The 17,054-nt window shown below is 47.5% G+C and overlaps 1 protein-coding gene across 16 annotated transcripts in view; it reads right to left on the reverse strand.

Annotated features, from left to right (window-relative positions):
- Nucleotides 1-17,054, reverse strand: part of LOC112262704 (armadillo repeat protein deleted in velo-cardio-facial syndrome) — a 223,640-nt gene that overhangs the window by 171,515 nt on the left and 35,071 nt on the right. For 2 of the 16 annotated variants that reach the window (XM_024438411.2, XM_042331446.1), the window contains exon 1: nucleotides 16,427-16,944. The exons of the other annotated variants lie outside the window; for them this stretch is intronic. In XM_024438411.2, the coding sequence (XP_024294179.1) occupies nucleotides 16,427-16,447 (21 nt within the window). In that variant the 5' untranslated portion in view covers nucleotides 16,448-16,944. Of the gene's footprint in view, nucleotides 1-16,426; nucleotides 16,945-17,054 lie in introns of those variants that run through there. 16 annotated transcript variants of the gene reach the window in all.

The following is a 17,054-nucleotide window of genomic DNA, read 5'->3' on the forward strand; positions in this document are numbered from 1 at the left end:
TATTGTTTCTGAATTGAACCTGAAGAATGAGCACTATGCAGTTCTGAGTTAAAAATAAAGCTGTGACCACATTCACGAAACATGACTGTAGGGCTATTTGCGCTCTAAGCTCTAGCATAGACGACTGGAATCAGTGACAACACGCTGAGCTATCCTCCTCGGAGTGAGAAACACCATTCAAAAAAACAACTATGTTGACGACAATCCGGCAGCAACAACCAAAAACAACCTCCCCTGTATCAAACCAGGATTACGTTGTCATAGCCTGTCGTATCGCATCATCCTGTCGCTATCAGAGAGCCAGGCTGAGGCGGGACACACACACACACACACACACACACACACACACACAGAAAACGCCCAGAAACAGGGTTTGATCTCACAGAGTTGAAAAAGGCATGAGAGAGATGTGTTCGTTCACAGCACAGCAACCTCCTGTCAGAGAACCACAGAAGCTCTCGGAGACAAGGCAGAGGATTGTTGCATCATCAAGGCTGTCCTGCTCATTTCAACTCAGAAGATATCATTGCAGCCAGAAAGTCAACCATTGGATGCCTGTCCATTAGATAGACATTCCCAAACACAGCTCTTTGATGGAACAAACGTGCAATAAAAAAGTGTATTTGCCGTCCAGATATGAGATGAGTGAGTGATCTCTGTGCATTCAGACAAGACCATCATTCTACAAAGACATTTTGTAAGTCAATTTCATCATAAATGATGATATGCTTGATCAAGAAGAAAACTACAAAATGATTGATCTGCATGTACTACCTAGTTGCTTTGCCAATTGCATTTGACTTCTTTGCTTCGTAATGAAACACATACTCCAAGGTAAAGAGCAAGAGAAGATACACAAGCAAAAATCCATATATCGAATGAAATCAAAAGACACAATATAAGCCATATCAAATCCATCCCATGAGACTCACCGTGTCATGCCATGGGAGCTGAGGGTAGGGCTATCCAGGTCTGTGTGCAGCCAGCCAGGTATCCTGATGGTAAAGGATCCTCCCAGGCTGTGGAACAGCAGCTTCTCCACTCAGGGAGAGAATGGGAGCTAGCTAGTCTATACTGGAGCTGTAGCTAGGTGACCCTCTTCAGATCTACAACAAGCTGTCTCTGTACTGCAGTGCTGCTGCTAACACAGCATGCTTAGCCTGCCCTACAACACACATACTCCTTCACCCACTTCTAGATGTCACTAATACACACTGGTAGATACCCACACTCTGGTACCGACACACACACACATTCCATATGTTCCATACAAGCACACAAATTACACAATGCACACACACTCCATACTATACACACCTAACATATTGTATGAAACATTAGAATACACGGCTGTCTACATCCCATCTCTCAGGCTTATCCCTGAAGATGTCTGTCGTAGTACTGTAGGGCAGAAGAAAGAAGAGGCATCATCTGCAGTACCCTCCATCTCCACACCTCCCCTCTCAGCTGAGGAGGCAAACCTGAACACAGAACACCCAAGTTGACTTTGGGACAAACCCCTGTGATGTGCTCCACACACACATTGGCAGGTTACCCCATCCTTAAACACCCTCCATCCGTTATCTTCCAAAACACTTGGGGTGAGCGCACTCACAACAAGTACAGTGCCTCTCAATACAAACTCTAGGCAAAGGGGCTGTGGAATCGAGAATAGAAGAAGTAGCATTGCTAATTAGGTTTCTGGTGTGTCCTGGCGAGAGAAGACAGGGGCCATGTTAGCCACAGAGAGAGAGATCTGCTATGCTGTGTGGCTCTGGGCTCTGAGCCTGCAGCCTGTATGCTTGTGATTGCATCGAAGGCCCAGCTATAATTTCAGACTGCAGCTTGGGGAGCTCTGGTCCATGTGTGTGTTTGTATGAGTGAGTGCCCATGGTAGTGTACACATTCTCACGGGTGTCCAGTGCCTTGTTCTGACCATGGACATATAGCCACACTGTGATTAAGGTAATTTCCACACCACAATATGGTGGGCGGACTATAGCTTTTCTTTGAAAGCTTTCCTTCTAAATTGGTCTGTCTTTTCTCTGGAGTTCTCCTGACTACTTTTGAAGAGTAGTGTAAATAACCCTAAATACATTTGGCTAGTGGTTCTACTTTGGATTTATTGTGAAGCGTGCTTGGGACATTGGTAGAGTAAAACAGTCTGGGAATAACTGTCCACAACAAAATGTGACGGACGAGAAACAAAAACATACACATACATAGACACACAGAGACACACACAGAGAGACAGAGACACACACAGAGAGACAGAGACACACACAGAGACATATAGACACACACACAGACACAGAGACACACACAGAGAGACAGAGACACACACAGAGACAGAGACACACACAGAGAGACAGAGACACACACAGAGACACACACAGAGAGACAGAGACACACACAGAGAGACATATAGACACACACACAGAGACACACACAGAGAGACATATAGACACACACACAGAGACACACACAGAGAGACAGAGACACACACAGAGACACACACAGAGAGACATATAGACACACACACACAGACAGAGACACACACACAGACAGAGACACACACAGAGAGACACACATATATAGACACACACATAGAGACACAGAGACACACATAGAGACACACAGAGAGACACACAGACACAGAGACACACACAGAGAGACACACACAGAGAGACACACACAGAGACACACACACAGAGACACACACAGAGACACACACATAGGGACACACACATAGGGACACACACACAGGGACACACACACAGAGACACACACAGAGAGACACACACATAGAGAGACACACACATAGAGACATACACAGAGACACACACATAGAGACACACACATAGGGACACACACATAGGGACACACACATAGGGACACACACATAGGGACACACACGGACACACACAGAGAGACACACACAGAGAGACACACACAGAGAGACACACACATAGAGACACACACATAGAGACACACACAGAGACACACACAGAGAGACACACACAGAGAGACACACACAGAGAGACACACACAGAGAGACACACACAGAGAGACACACATACAGAGACAGAGACACAGATAAACACACAGAGACACAGAGACACACACAGAGAGACATAGAGACACAGATAGACACACATAGAGACACACACAGAGAGACATGGAGACACAGATATACACACATAGAGACACATAGAGACACAGACAGAGAGACATAGAGACACAGATAGACACAGATAGAGACACACAGAGAGACACTGAGACCCAGAGAGACATAGATACACACAGAGACACCGATAGAGACACACAGAGACACAGATGCACATACTACACAGTAGCTCAATATTTCCCATTTAAAGAATGGGAAATGAATACATGAGCACACATGACATTAAAGTCTCTCTTTAATGTCTCTAGACAGAGATGTGATGAGAAAACATCTTCTTGTCATTATAGAGTAGACCAGCCAGGACTCTGTGTATACTATGCCCCTCATTAGTGCTAGGAAGGCCATTACCAGTCTGTTAGGCTTTAACAGAAGTGACGTGAGAACATGGAGGAAAGAGAGAGACAGAAGAGAGATCCCTCTTCTTCAGTCTCCTGTGACTCCTGGCTGGATGGTTAATGACGCTAATACGATGTACAAAGGGGCATTCAAATGTGTCCTATCCTCCTACTCCAGGCCCAGAGACCACCAGCCTCAATTAGCTCCCAATGACCTTTCAGAGATGTGGCGTGTGAGGGGCTGCAGACGAGAGATGATAGAGAGAGAGAAAAGGCGTGACAAAGAAAGGGAGACTTGATAGAGAGAAGAAGAAAGGAGTGACAGAGGGAGAGGTGATGGGAGAGTTTGAATGCTTGGAGTTCAGACCGAGGAATGAGCTCTAGAACACTGAATTCTAGAATGTTAGATGGCTGCTTGGTGACCCCAAACACTCCCTGCAGGCCCTATAGGCCACAGTCAGTGGTGGAGGAGTGCGCACACACACCCACACAGCTCACAGACAGGAACAATCCCCCCTGGGCACCAGATGCCCAGGGACAGGGAGGGGACAGGCTCGCTGGGATGAAGAGGGAGTCTTATTGGATTAAAGCATCTCTTAACTGTATTGAAGTATGGGAAACTGGGAATCTGGGAAACTAAAGGAGGTCTGTGTCAACAGGCTTTGTTTGATTAACTTTGAGAACCTTAGCTGGGTATATTGCGTGCAATCTCATCTACACGTCCACATTTTGAGGGAAAATCAGCTTTTGTCCGTCCCCTGACCCGCCAATGTGTCAAAAGGACCGAGGGCAGCCCCTATCCTCTCAGGACGTCAGTTGGTAACCCATGGCAACCCAGAGCAGCACCAGCCAGAGAAATAAATACAGGCTCAGACTGTAGTGACGGTGGCAGCCAAAGGTGCAGCTACAAAAATATATGCTGTGATTTGTCAACACAGGGATGTTGTTTCAGCACAGATAAAATGGGAGCATCATTCTTCAAATAGACGTTTTCTTCCACTCAGTAAAGAGGTACAGACTGAGCCTGGGTGCAGACAATAACATTGCAGTTGGGAGACATTAAAGTAATCAAGCTACTTTGTGGAATACGGAACAATACCATGATTCATTGGTAGAAAAAAATGCAGCTTTTAAGACTTTGGCTCTTACAGACACACATAACAGAATCCTGGCTGAGTCCCCCAACAACCATATTACCAGCCAGCCAGCCACTACACTGCATGAAAGAGTGGGCCGACATTTCCCACAGTCTCTCTACCAACCCAACCTGGGGCCACCTCCACCTCTCCCTGGCACCTGTTCTGTCTATCCCTCCACTTCAGCAGACAGACATGGCTGGCACACAGACAGCACCACTACTAACGGCACCCACCATGCTCCACTTCACAGCCCATAACAGATTCCAATGAAATATGGAGGGTAGGGGGCTGAACTGAAGAGGTGGTGGCGACATTAGCTGAACCATGAACCACGGCAGCCATTATGGAGCAAAGCATGCCAGTTTGGCTTCATTAGGCAGCTCAATAGAGCCCATGAGGAATGTGCGACTGGCGCATCGCTCCATTGTTCCATCGGGGTCATCTGGGAACGGACCGTGCCAATATCAAGAGAAGATGGGCAGATGAATAACAATGCTGTGCCATCTCACTTAATGACATATGACAGCTGGCCCAGAATCTGGATGCCTCTATTGTTAGAACTATAGGAACCATCGTCTATGCAGGGTATCCGTATGTTTGTTTCCCTGAGGTAGTTTTTCCTGGCTGACTGAAGCTGAACTCTTGCCAATCATTAGCATATGTTTGTGCAGACAGAGGTAGAGGTGGCTGGCTGGGAGGGAAGAGGGGGCCTGGGGACACACTGACCCATCAGGTTACTCTGCCTTGTTTTCTCTCTCTCTCGAATCAATCTTTAGGATGTTTTTATCATAAATCTTCAAGAATTCTCTCTCTCTCTCACACTCTCTCTCTCTCACACACTCTCTCTCTCACACACTCTCTCTCTCACACACTCTCTCTCTCACACACTCTCTCTCACACACTCTCTCTCTCACACACTCTCTCTCACACACACTCTCTCTCACACACTCTCTCTCTCACACACTCTCTCTCTCACACACACTCTCTCTCACACACTCTCTCTCTCACACACTCTCTCTCTCACACACACTCTCTCTCACACACTCTCTCTCTCTCTCACACACTCTCTCTCTCACACACTCTCTCTCTCACACACTCTCTCTCTCACACACTCTCTCTCTCACACACTCTCTCACACTCTCTCTCTCACACTCCTTCTCTCACACTCCTTCTCTCACACTCCTTCTCTCACACTCCTTCTCTCACACTCCTTCTCTCACACTCCTTCTCTCACACTTCCTTTCTTTCTCCCCAAACCTCTTTCTCTCTTCCTCCCTCTCTCTGGACCTCTGCCACCAGTAACAGGCTTCTTTGTCTGGCCCTGAAGGGGAGGGAGGTTTCCAACAGCATTCTAATTAACCACTGGACCCAATCAACACGTCTCAACTATCTCTCTGTTCCATCTGCAATGACAAAAAAAACAACCAGCTTCCAACATAATGGGAGGCCAAAGACCAACGTTACCAAACCAACAGGCTATAGGATTGACTGAGTCAGTCAAGACAGTTTGACTGTTGTTGCCAGAGACGGACGTTACCAAAGCAACAGGCTATAGGATTGACTGAGTCAGTCAAGACAGTTTGACTGTTGTTGCCAGAGACGGACGTTACCAAACCCTTTCAGGCTAGTGACTGGGCCTGAGTAATAGCCCAAGCTAGGAATGTTGTTATTGTTATTGTGGTTCTTTGTAGCTCAGTTGGTAGAGCATGGTGCTTGAACTCCAGGATAGTGGGTTTGATTCCCGGGGCCAACCATACATAAAATGTGTGCACGCATGACTAAGTCGCTTTGGATAAAAGCATCTGCTAAATGGTATAGATTATATTATGTTATTGTTCTCATTCCAAACACTACTTACTTATACAGTGAGAGAAATGAGAAGAGAGCGCTCTCTTATGTGATGCTGTACTCACCTACATGGATCTGTGCTAATCTGGAGTGCAAGGCCAGGCTCATAGAGCCCTGCTAAAGAGCTGTCAGAGGAAAGTGTTCATCCCAGAAGACAGCAGCCAGGAGACAGATGGCCTGATGATGGAGGATGGATGGATGGTCCGTCCTCGCCCCACTACTCACTGTCTTCCTTTGGGAGCCATCATCACAGATAGAGGCAACAAGTGCATGGTATAGATTATCCAAAATTCTGTACTTCTGAACTGGTCTAAACCGGACCATGCTGTATGTTTTGACCGGTACTATGTGGTTGTTGGTGCCGGAGGGGAGAAGGTTAAGCATTTGTCCTCATGTTCATGGTTTAAGGGAGCCATATGAGGACTTTGACCTCCCCCTCAGGGCCCTTCTCAAAGGTCCCCAGCTGCAGGAGGGGGGTGGGGGGGTAAGGGGGGTTCTATAGAACCGATACATCCAGTTCTGTTGAAAGGGCCAGTTAACAGATCCGGTGTTAGACGAAGTAGTAGGCTAGTCATGCAGAGTGCATCCAGAGGGAAGAACAGAACAGGGGTGAAATTAACTTCTACTTAAGCTCTGAATCGATCGCTGTGGCCAATGGCAACGCTAATGTGCTCCTTAGGACAAATAACACACATCAAGTCAATCATTCAATTCCTTGCTAATCCTATAATAGGCTGCCTCTGCATAGAGCTGTGGTGGTCATGACATGTTGTCAGCTGGTAACTGTCATGGAAATAACTGCTGGTCTCACAGTAATTGACCATTAATTAACAAAACACATTTAGTATCTTCATCCTTCCACGCAGAGCCTACAAGCCACTGATGCAGACCTTTGGAACAGCTACATTTTAAAATGTCTGATAAATCAATTTAATATAGCCTACACCATCACAATACAGCCATTATTTATTGTAGGCAGGCCTATAGAAACATTATGACATGAAAAAATGTATTTCAGTCATCCTGTTAGGCCTTGATCTGGCTATGCCATATAGCTGTGGGCTACACTAGTTCATTTTGCAGACAAAATTTGCTTAGAATTTCTGTGGCATTATTTTATAGTAAGAAGAATACAATTGAGCATAGCTGAATAAAATAGAAAATATATTTCTCCCAAACAATTTCCAAGGGAATATTCTTTGTTGAGCGGTTAACAAAGTAATCATTTGAAACTGGTCCTTGTATATGATCAATTTAGAGTTACTTATGCCAGTTTTGTTGCGATACAAACGTTAGGCTAAATGTTTTGGTGTTTAATACATTCCAAGGCTGCATGATGCGACTCTAATGATGATTTGTAAAAAGTAGCATGAAAGGCATGAGCTCTGTTCTGTTTCTTGCGCAGACTGCTCACACTTCATCAGTCTCTCATTCACAATTTGACAAGCACTTGATAATATTCTCACCCATCAGACTATTCACAATTTAATCTGGTCTTTAGATTTAGCCTACTAATATATGAGTGGAATTTAATTTAGAATCGCCCACAAAAAAATGTCATCCATACCCTGCACTCGAACAGCGAATGTCATCCATACCCTGCACTCGAATAGCAAATGTCATTCATACCCTGCACTCGAATAGTGAATGTCATCCATACCCTGCACTCGAATAGTGAATGTCATCCATACCCTGCACTCGAATAGCGAATGTCATCCATACCCTGCACTCGAATAGTGAATGTCATCCATACCCTGCACTCGAATAGCGAATGTCATCCATACCCTGCACTCGAATAGCGAATGGAGGAAGCCCTTTCCACAGTAACATTGTAATATGCCAGTAAAGCAGATTAATTTGCTTAATTTTAGCAATAAATATAGCAGCCCGAGACAGCTGGGATTCTCTTTTGAAAAGTGTCCTGTCAAAGCTCGGTTTTCACACACGATTGTGCAATGACTGAGCTTATAAGAATAAAATCACATTTATTTATATAGCTTATAAAGCTTACATCAGCTGATATCTCATTTATTTATACAGCTTACATCAGCTGATATCTCAAAGTGCTGTACAGAAACCCAGCCTAAACCCCAAACAGCAAGCAATGCAGGTGTAGAAGCACGTGTTTCATTATGAAACACATGTTTCATTAGGCTCTGCAGGCTATGTGCTCTCTAACAGTGTTCCAGGGGTTCTAGACCTATAGGCTATGTGCTCTCTAACAGTGTTCCAGGGGTCCTAGACCTATAGGCTATGTGCTCTCTAACCGTGTTCCAGGGGTCCTAGACCTATAGGCTCTGCAGGCTATGTGCTCTCTAACAGTGTTCCAGGGGTCCTAGACCTATAGGCTCTGTGCTCTCTAACCGTGTTCCAGGGGTCCTAGACCTATAGGCTCTGTGCTCTCTAACCGTGTTACATGGGTCCTAGACCTATAGGCTCTGTGCTCTCTAACCGTGTTCCAGGGGTCCTAGACCTATAGGCTATGTGCTCTCTAACTGTGTTCCAGGGGTCCTAGACCTATAGGCTATGTGCTCTCTAACAGTGTTCCAGGGGTTCTAGACCTATAGGCTATGTGCTCTCTAACCGTGTTCCAGGGGTCCTAGACCTAAAGGCTCTGTGCTCTCTAACCGTGTTCCAGGGGTCCTAGACCTATAGGCTATGTGCTCTCTAACCGTGTTCCAGGAGTTCTAGACCTATAGGCTCTGTGCTCTCTAACAGTGTTCCAGGGGTCCTAGACCTATAGGCTATGTGCTCTCTAACAGTGTTCCAGGGGTCCTAGACCTATAGGCTCTGTGCTCTCTAACCGTGTTCCAGGGGTCCTAGACCTATAGGCTATGTGCTCTCTAACCGTGTTCCAGGGTACTAGACCTATAGGCTCTGACCTATAGGCTCTGTGCTCTCTAACCGTGTTCCAGGGGTCCTAGACCTATAGGCTCTGTGCTCTCTAACAGTGTTCCAGGGATCCTAGACCTATAGGCTCTGTGCTCTCTAACAGTGTTCCAGGGATCCTAGACCTATAGGCTCTGTGCTCTCTAACCGTGTTCCAGGGGTCCTAGACCTATAGGCTCTGTGCTCTCTAACCGTGTTCCAGGGGTCCTAGACCTATAGGCTATGTGCTCTCTAACCGTGTTCCAGGGGTCCTAGACGTATAGGCTCTGTGCTCTCTAACCGTGTTCCAGGGGTCCTAGACCTATAGGCTATGTGCTCTCTAACCGTGTTCCAGGGGTCCTAGACCTATAGGCTCTGTGCTCTCTAACCGTGTTCCAGGGGTCCTAGACCTATAGGCTCTGTGCTCTCTAACCGTGTTCCAGGGGTCCTAGACCTATAGGCTATGTGCTCTCTAACCGTGTTCCAGGGGTCCTAGACCTATAGGCTATGTGCTCTCTAACTGTGTTCCAGGGGTCCTAGGCCAATAGGCTCTGTGCTCTCTAACCGTGTTCCAGGGGTCCTAGACCTATAGGCTATGTGCTCTCTAACCGTGTTCCAGGGGTCCTAGACCTATAGGCTATGTGCTCTCTAACCGTGTTCCAGGGGTCCTAGACCTATAGGCTATGTGCTCTCTAACCGTGTTCCAGGGGTCCTAGACCTATAGGCTCTGTGCTCTCTAACCGTGTTCCAGGGGTCCTAGACCTATAGGCTATGTGCTCTCTAACCGTGTTCCAGGGGTCCTAGACCTATAGGCTATGTGCTTTCTAACCGTGTTCCAGGGGTCCTAGACCTATAGGCTATGTGCTCTCTGTGTTCCAGGGGTCCTAGACCTATAGGCTCTGTGCTCTCTAACAGTGTTCTAGGGGTTCTAGTCCTATAGGCTACGTGCTCTCCAACCGTGTTCCAGGGGTCCTAGACCTATAGGCTCTGTGCTCTCTAACCGTGTTCCAGGGGTCCTAGACCTATAGGCTCTGTGCTCTCTAACAGTGTTCCAGGGATCCTAGACCTATAGGCTCTGTGCTCTCTAACCGTGTTCCAGGGGTCCTAGACCTATAGGCTCTGTGCTCTCTAACCGTGTTCCAGGGGTTCTAGACCTATAGGCTCTGTGCTCTCTAACCGTGTTCCAGGGGTACTAGACCTATAGGCTCTGTGCTCTCTAACCGTGTTCCAGGGGTACTAGACCTATAGGTTACGTTCTGAGTTATTGGTTACTTTAGTTTTGATACAAACCTCATCAAAACATCTAGGCCTATGGGCTAGGCTACATGATACATGCAACCATGATTAGGAAAAAGTCACAAAAAAAGTAATGTTTCTTGCCTTAGACTGCACACACTGGGCCTCATTCACAAGTGATACTATTCTTACTCATCAGGCTATTCTCAATTGAATCTTGTCTTTACTTAATACTAACTTTGATTTAGAATGGGCCATTATCATACACCTGTCGCTTTTCCCGTGGTTCATTTTCATGCCAGTCAGGTAAGCTATACTCCTGATGTAAAGCGAAGCAATGTGCTTAATATTAGGAAAGTTGAGAAATAAATATAGTAGGCCTAGCCTATAGAAAGCTGATGGGATCCTCTGGTCAACCTCCCAGGACAGAGGTAGACTATGATGGGGCCTCTCTCTCTGCCTGCTCTGGTCAACCTCCCAGGACAGAGGTAGACTATGATGGGGCCTCTCTCTCTGCCTGCTCTGGTCAACCTCCCAGGACAGAGGTAGGCTATGATGGGGCCTCTCTCTCTGCCTGCTCTGGTCAACCTCCCAGGACAGAGGTAGACTATGATGGGGCCTCTCTCTCTGCCTGCTCTGGTCAACCTCCCAGGACAGAGGTAGACTATGATGGGGCCTCTCTCTTTGCCTGCTCTGGTCAACCTCCCAGGACAGAGGTAGGCTATGATGGGGCTCTCTCTGCCTGCTCTGGTCAACCTCCCAGGACAGAGGTAGACTATGATGGGGCCTCTCTCTCTGCCTACTCTGGTCAACCTCCCAGGACAGAGGTAGGCTATGATGGGGCCTCTCTCTCTGCCTGCTCTGGTCAACCTCCCAGGACAGAGGTAGACTATGATGGGGCCTCTCTCTGCCTACTCTGGTCAACCTCCCAGGACAGAGGTAGACTATGATGGGGCCTCTCTCTCTGCCTGCTCTGGTCAACCTCCCAGGACAGAGGTAGACTATGATGGGGCCTCTCTCTCTGCCTGCTCTGGGATTGTTTACTCTGTTATCTGCCTGAAGTGTTTATGGTGTTGAGGCAAGTAGAGGAGGAACTAACTACTCTCATTCCCACGGAAACGGGGCAAGCCCTATCCCCAGAGCAGGCACGCACTAAGTAAATAAGCACTGCAGGGGACAATGGCTGCTCCTCCGTCACCTGCCTCCAGTAATGTGTGTGTGTGTGTGTGTAAGATGACTCAGTCTCTGCGCGGCCTCATTTTAAGGATTTCTGTCACAGCCAAAGAGAGAAAGGAACAATACTATCCACCACCAGCACCCATTGACAAGACATTGGAGGTTGCAGTAACCCACAAAACACATTGTAATGTCTGCAGCAGGGATTTACATGAATTTATGTGTGCACACGCACACACACAGACACACACACAGAGCAACCATCTCATTATTGCACCACGTCTTTCTCCTTGACACCGTTTATTCCCCTAACACAGAGACAGATACGAAAGCATCCATCTCCAGACCTGTGTTCTAGCTCACCTTTCTAATTCCATCAGCCAATGATGACAGCTAGGCAGCCGCCGCGGGAGATGGATGCAGGAAGGGAGAGGCAGGCAGTAAAAGCCTGCAATCCAAATGGTACCCTATTCACTATATAATGCACTACTTTTGACCAGGGCCAATAGGACTCTGGTCTAAAGTAGTGCACTATGTAGGGAATAAGGTACCATTTGAGACGCAACCAAAGAGAGGCGATATGTTTTTGTATGTGGCCGGGGAATTGAGGGAGAGTGAGTGAGTGAGGGAGAGCAGGCCAGGCCTGGCTAGAATAGGCTATATCAGTCACCTTGTCAGCCTGCCAAATGGGTTATGAGAGAGCAGCCGTGGCCTCTCTGTGGCGGCCCCCTGGGTATAGTGAGAGGAGCGCGCGGCATGTCCCCCTGAACCCCCCTGCAACATCACAGGACACCCTAGATACCTGATGGTCAGGCCAGCAGGATGTTCATTCTATATGCCTATACCACCGAGCGAGGGGAGGGTATTCCATACCTCCAGCTCCGGTTACCCAGGCCTGGCACCCACTCAACCCCAGTAGAGAAAGTAAGCTGGGTGAGTTGGAGAGGATGCGGAGAAGTTTCATGTCAAACATCGGCATGTCACATGGGTCATGTTTTAAGAGTACGCGTGGGAGCGGAATGGGAAACATGGGTAGTATGGGAGGTGTGCCCAACGCTGGATCCATTTTCGGCCAAGCCATCTGGACTGGAGTGACCAGCACCTTCAAGCCTCCCCGTTCCCTCCTCCCCATTCCCTCCTCACAAGCCTTCCCCTGTTCCCTCCTCACCTCCCTCTAAAAACCTCCCTGCCTCCTCCAGTTCCCTCCTCACCTCCCTCTAAAAACCTCCCTACCTCCCCCTGTTCCCTCCTCACATCCCTCCCAACTTCCCTACCTCCACCCTGTTCCCTCCTCTCCTCACCTCCCTCCCAACCTCCCTACCTCCCCCTGTTCCCTCACCTCCCTCCCAACCTCCCCCTGTTCCTTCCTCACCTCCCTCCCTACCTCCCCCTGTTCCTTCCTCACCTCCCTCCCTACCTCCCCCTGTTCCTTCCTCACCTCCCTCCCTACCTCCCCCTGTTCCTTCCTCACCTCCCTCCCTACCTCCCCCTGTTCCTTCCTCACCTCCCTCCCTACCTCCCCCTGTTCCTTCCTCACCTCCCTCCCTACCTCCCCCTGTTCCTTCCTCACCTCCCTCCCAACCTCCCTACCTCCCCCTGTTCCTTCCTCCCAACCTCCCCCTGTTCCTTCCTCACCTCCCTCCCTACCTCCCCCTGCCCATTAGAACAGCACTCATGACCAAACAACATCCCCAGGCAATGGCCTTTCAGCACCATCTCCGATCTCCACCAGCCACTCACTGTCTGTCCTTTCGGGTCACTGACATTTTTGTGTACGATTGTCCCAAACAATGGCGCTCCTCTTACACTACATGTCTTCAAAGCACTGCCTTCCACCACAGAGGCACAAAGGCAGCCTAAGCAGACAGACAGAGATGAGGTATGGAAATAAATACACGGATGGTTGGTTGGTGTATGCATCGCCTTCCCCTGCAAGAGAGTGTGGGAGTTAGATGACTTAATTTCACCCAGGAATCAAACAGCGTCTGAGGAGGTACCGAAGCCTTAGTTAATAATACATGTGAAACCCCCATAAGCTGTCAGACTGACAGTGGCCCACACTTAACACCAGACACTAAGTCTCTGGCTGAATTCAGGTGGTTTCTCCTTACTCAGCCGTTGAAAGCAAAAGTCTGAGACTGTGTCCCAAATAGCATCCTATTTCCTCAATAGTGCACTACTTTTGACCAGGGCCCAATGTGGGATGCAGTCAGATTCTGCACCTGTAGACCTCAGAGGAAGATGATTACCATCTGCGTTTTGGAATATTTTCCTTTTCCCTTTTTCTTCACGGTGAAATCTCCCATGATCCCTTTTTCACGAGGGTGAGCGGTCTACCTGTACTAGTGTCAGGCTATTCTGAATAAGCAAATGTTTAGGGAGCCACCCGTTGGTCTGCAGATCATCGTAAATAAGGCAAGTTTAAATTTAACTTTAACAGACCGACCAAGGCGTCGGCAAGAATTGAGGGCTGAGGGAGTAATCTTCATTGGGTTAGGATTCATTGAACATAAGCTGCCCTACTGCTGCTGCTTTAAGATGGGTTCAGGGCACAGGAACATCTGTGCAATATAGTACTCTACTCTCTACTCCCCCTGCCTGGCCTCTGCTCTGTGTCTACCCTCTGATCTGCAGCATGTGTAGCCTGACCAGACCACCGCAGATCTGTGCTTTATGTCCTCGAGGTATAGAAATAGCCTGAGATATCAGATCCACACACGGTACATCCCAGCTGAAGCCAAGGGATGGGTGTGGAGGTTAGATGGGGTTACAGAAACCTTTCAACCCTTTGCCCTTAAAAAGGCAGACATCGCTCAAAGACGACAACAAAAACAACAGAAAGACTCCAACAACAACACTGACCCCTGGGCAATCCATTTAGGGCCTGGGGAAGGTGTGTGTGTGACAGGGACAACCACCCCCGCAGCAGGTGTTCTCTCACTGAGGAACTTCCCGCCTAGTTGAAAAGGTCGGCAGAAGCGGGTCTCGATGCCAGCGCACCCTAAAGCATGAAAGGCATCTCAAACGGCAACAGAGGTCAGGGACAGGCAGCATTCCGCACATCCACACTACATTTTGGGAACGCACCCTAGAGAGGTCACATGCTGGTGACACTCTCAGGTATCACTGAGCAGTAAGGCCTCGTAAGTTTACTGGAAATACACACACACAGTATAGTAAGAGAGAGTTAAGGGTGAAAATACAAGATGTTCTTTTGGCTCCAAGCTGTTGCATGTTTTCAAGTAGCATCCATCCTCAGGGCAGCCGTAAACAGATTATCAGAGCAACAACAATAGTTGACATGCCAGGCTTTTCTAAGTCCAACCTCCACCCCATCCATCCCAATATGCTGCAGAGGGGACTGGGAGGAGGAGGAAGGGCTGAGAATGAGCAGTTTACTTTAATCAAAGCCAGATTGTTGTCTCTGAATCCTAATATATACCTTTTTTATATATATATACGAGCAGTGCCAAGTTCGGCAAGGAAGAGCGCATTCTCACAGTGTAGGATGCTTTGCAGAAAGACACTTCCAGTACACACACACACACACACACACACACACACACACACACACACACACAACAAAGACTCACACAAAATCACACAAACAAAAGCACATTCCTCTGGTAGACTAACTGTGCTCCTGAGAAAAACAAAAGGTTGAAATAGTTGTCCTCTAGCAACCACAGCTTCGATTGGCCCTTACAGGGAGGTTATAAATCCAGTCTTGTGGTCTTCCTGACTCTTACAACCAATCGTTACAGAGAAACTTTCAGCACATCACTTCCACTGGTCACCCTAAATGGGATCTAATATGTTACATAGGGCTACTGTTGGGGTCATCAACAGAACTCGACATGTGTATTATCTGGAAATCAGAATGTTACTGACAGACTTCCAGTCTGTGGCAACGTGGATAGACTACCCATTTATCATACCCCTGAACGCTTACAAGACAGTAATTCCATCTATAGATATCTGTATGCTCTTATCAGAGTACACTACAGGCTACAAATAATGTAAATAAATAGTTAATTATATAGGACTAGCAAGTAAAGAGCCCCACACTTTTTTTTACTAATCACCAGGAATTCCTCCCCCAAAATTCTTACTTTACAAAATCTTTTCCTAAGTATTCTCACGAATAAAGATTGTGTCTCAATGTAATCAAGGTATGACATTATTGTTATTTTCAAATAGTCTCTTTTTAGGCTTAGTTGTGGTCAGTTTGCTGTGTGCAAATTATTTTAATTATGTTCCGGCCCCCTGACCATTCGCCCCGACAAAAATCGGCCTGCGGCTGAATGTAATTGCCTACCCCTGCACTAGAGACTAGTAAACACACGCATACACCACACTCCTCCTGAAGGACAAGAATGCAAAAAATAGGATATATTTCCAGTTACTGAAGATGTTTTACGGGAAACTGACAAAAACACTGATGTATAATTTGACCTCCTAGGACAACAAGCAAAGCATAGCAAACATGAAACATCATTAACCCTCTACCATCAAGCACAATGAGCACATACAAAAGGAAAACACAGGAGAAGTAGAGAGAAATAGATGGAGGAGGAAAAAGAGAGACTGAAGATTGAGGGAAAGAGCCGGGATAATCGGGTAATCACAATACTAACCTGTTTCACTTCAGCAGGCATTGTTCAAATCCCTTTGTTTAACCTCCTCCAAGAAAGGAAAACAATTTCCTTCTTTCTGAAAAGTAATTTTTTCCCCCTTTTGTCTCTAGTTCCTTATTTCCGTAAGCGCAGAGGCAGCTCAGAGGCAGGCAGCCATCCTTTCCCCACACTGTCGCTTGAGCTCTCCCTCTCTCGCTCTCTCACACACTTTAAGTCCTCTCAGAGAGGGAGCAAAAATGCCTGCTCTCTCCTCTGCTCAGTGGAGATACTGAAATGTTCAGGACAGTAGACTACAGCCGTATGGACAAACCAAAGATGGTAGTACGAATCCAGTGAAGGAGGGGAGCAAAACAAAACAGCACGCAAACACTCTCTCTCTCAACAAAAGTTACCCGGAGGGGGGAACAAAACCCTGGATTTAAGAGAAAAGAGGGAAGGAGGAGGGGTGTGTGTGTGAATAGTTCCCAGACAGGCAGCAGTTGCCCTGTGTTGTGAGTGTATAGCAGATTCAACCCTCTCCCTCCCTCTCTCCTCCTCATGCAGCATCTATGCAAAGGAAGTCCCTAACAGGGGAGTGGGGGGCTGACAGACAGATGCAGCTGAAGCATACACGTACAGGGAGCCCAGC

The sequence above is a fragment of the Oncorhynchus tshawytscha genome, linkage group LG12 (assembly GCF_018296145.1).
Source record: "Oncorhynchus tshawytscha isolate Ot180627B linkage group LG12, Otsh_v2.0, whole genome shotgun sequence".
Taxonomy (NCBI): domain Eukaryota; kingdom Metazoa; phylum Chordata; class Actinopteri; order Salmoniformes; family Salmonidae; genus Oncorhynchus; species Oncorhynchus tshawytscha.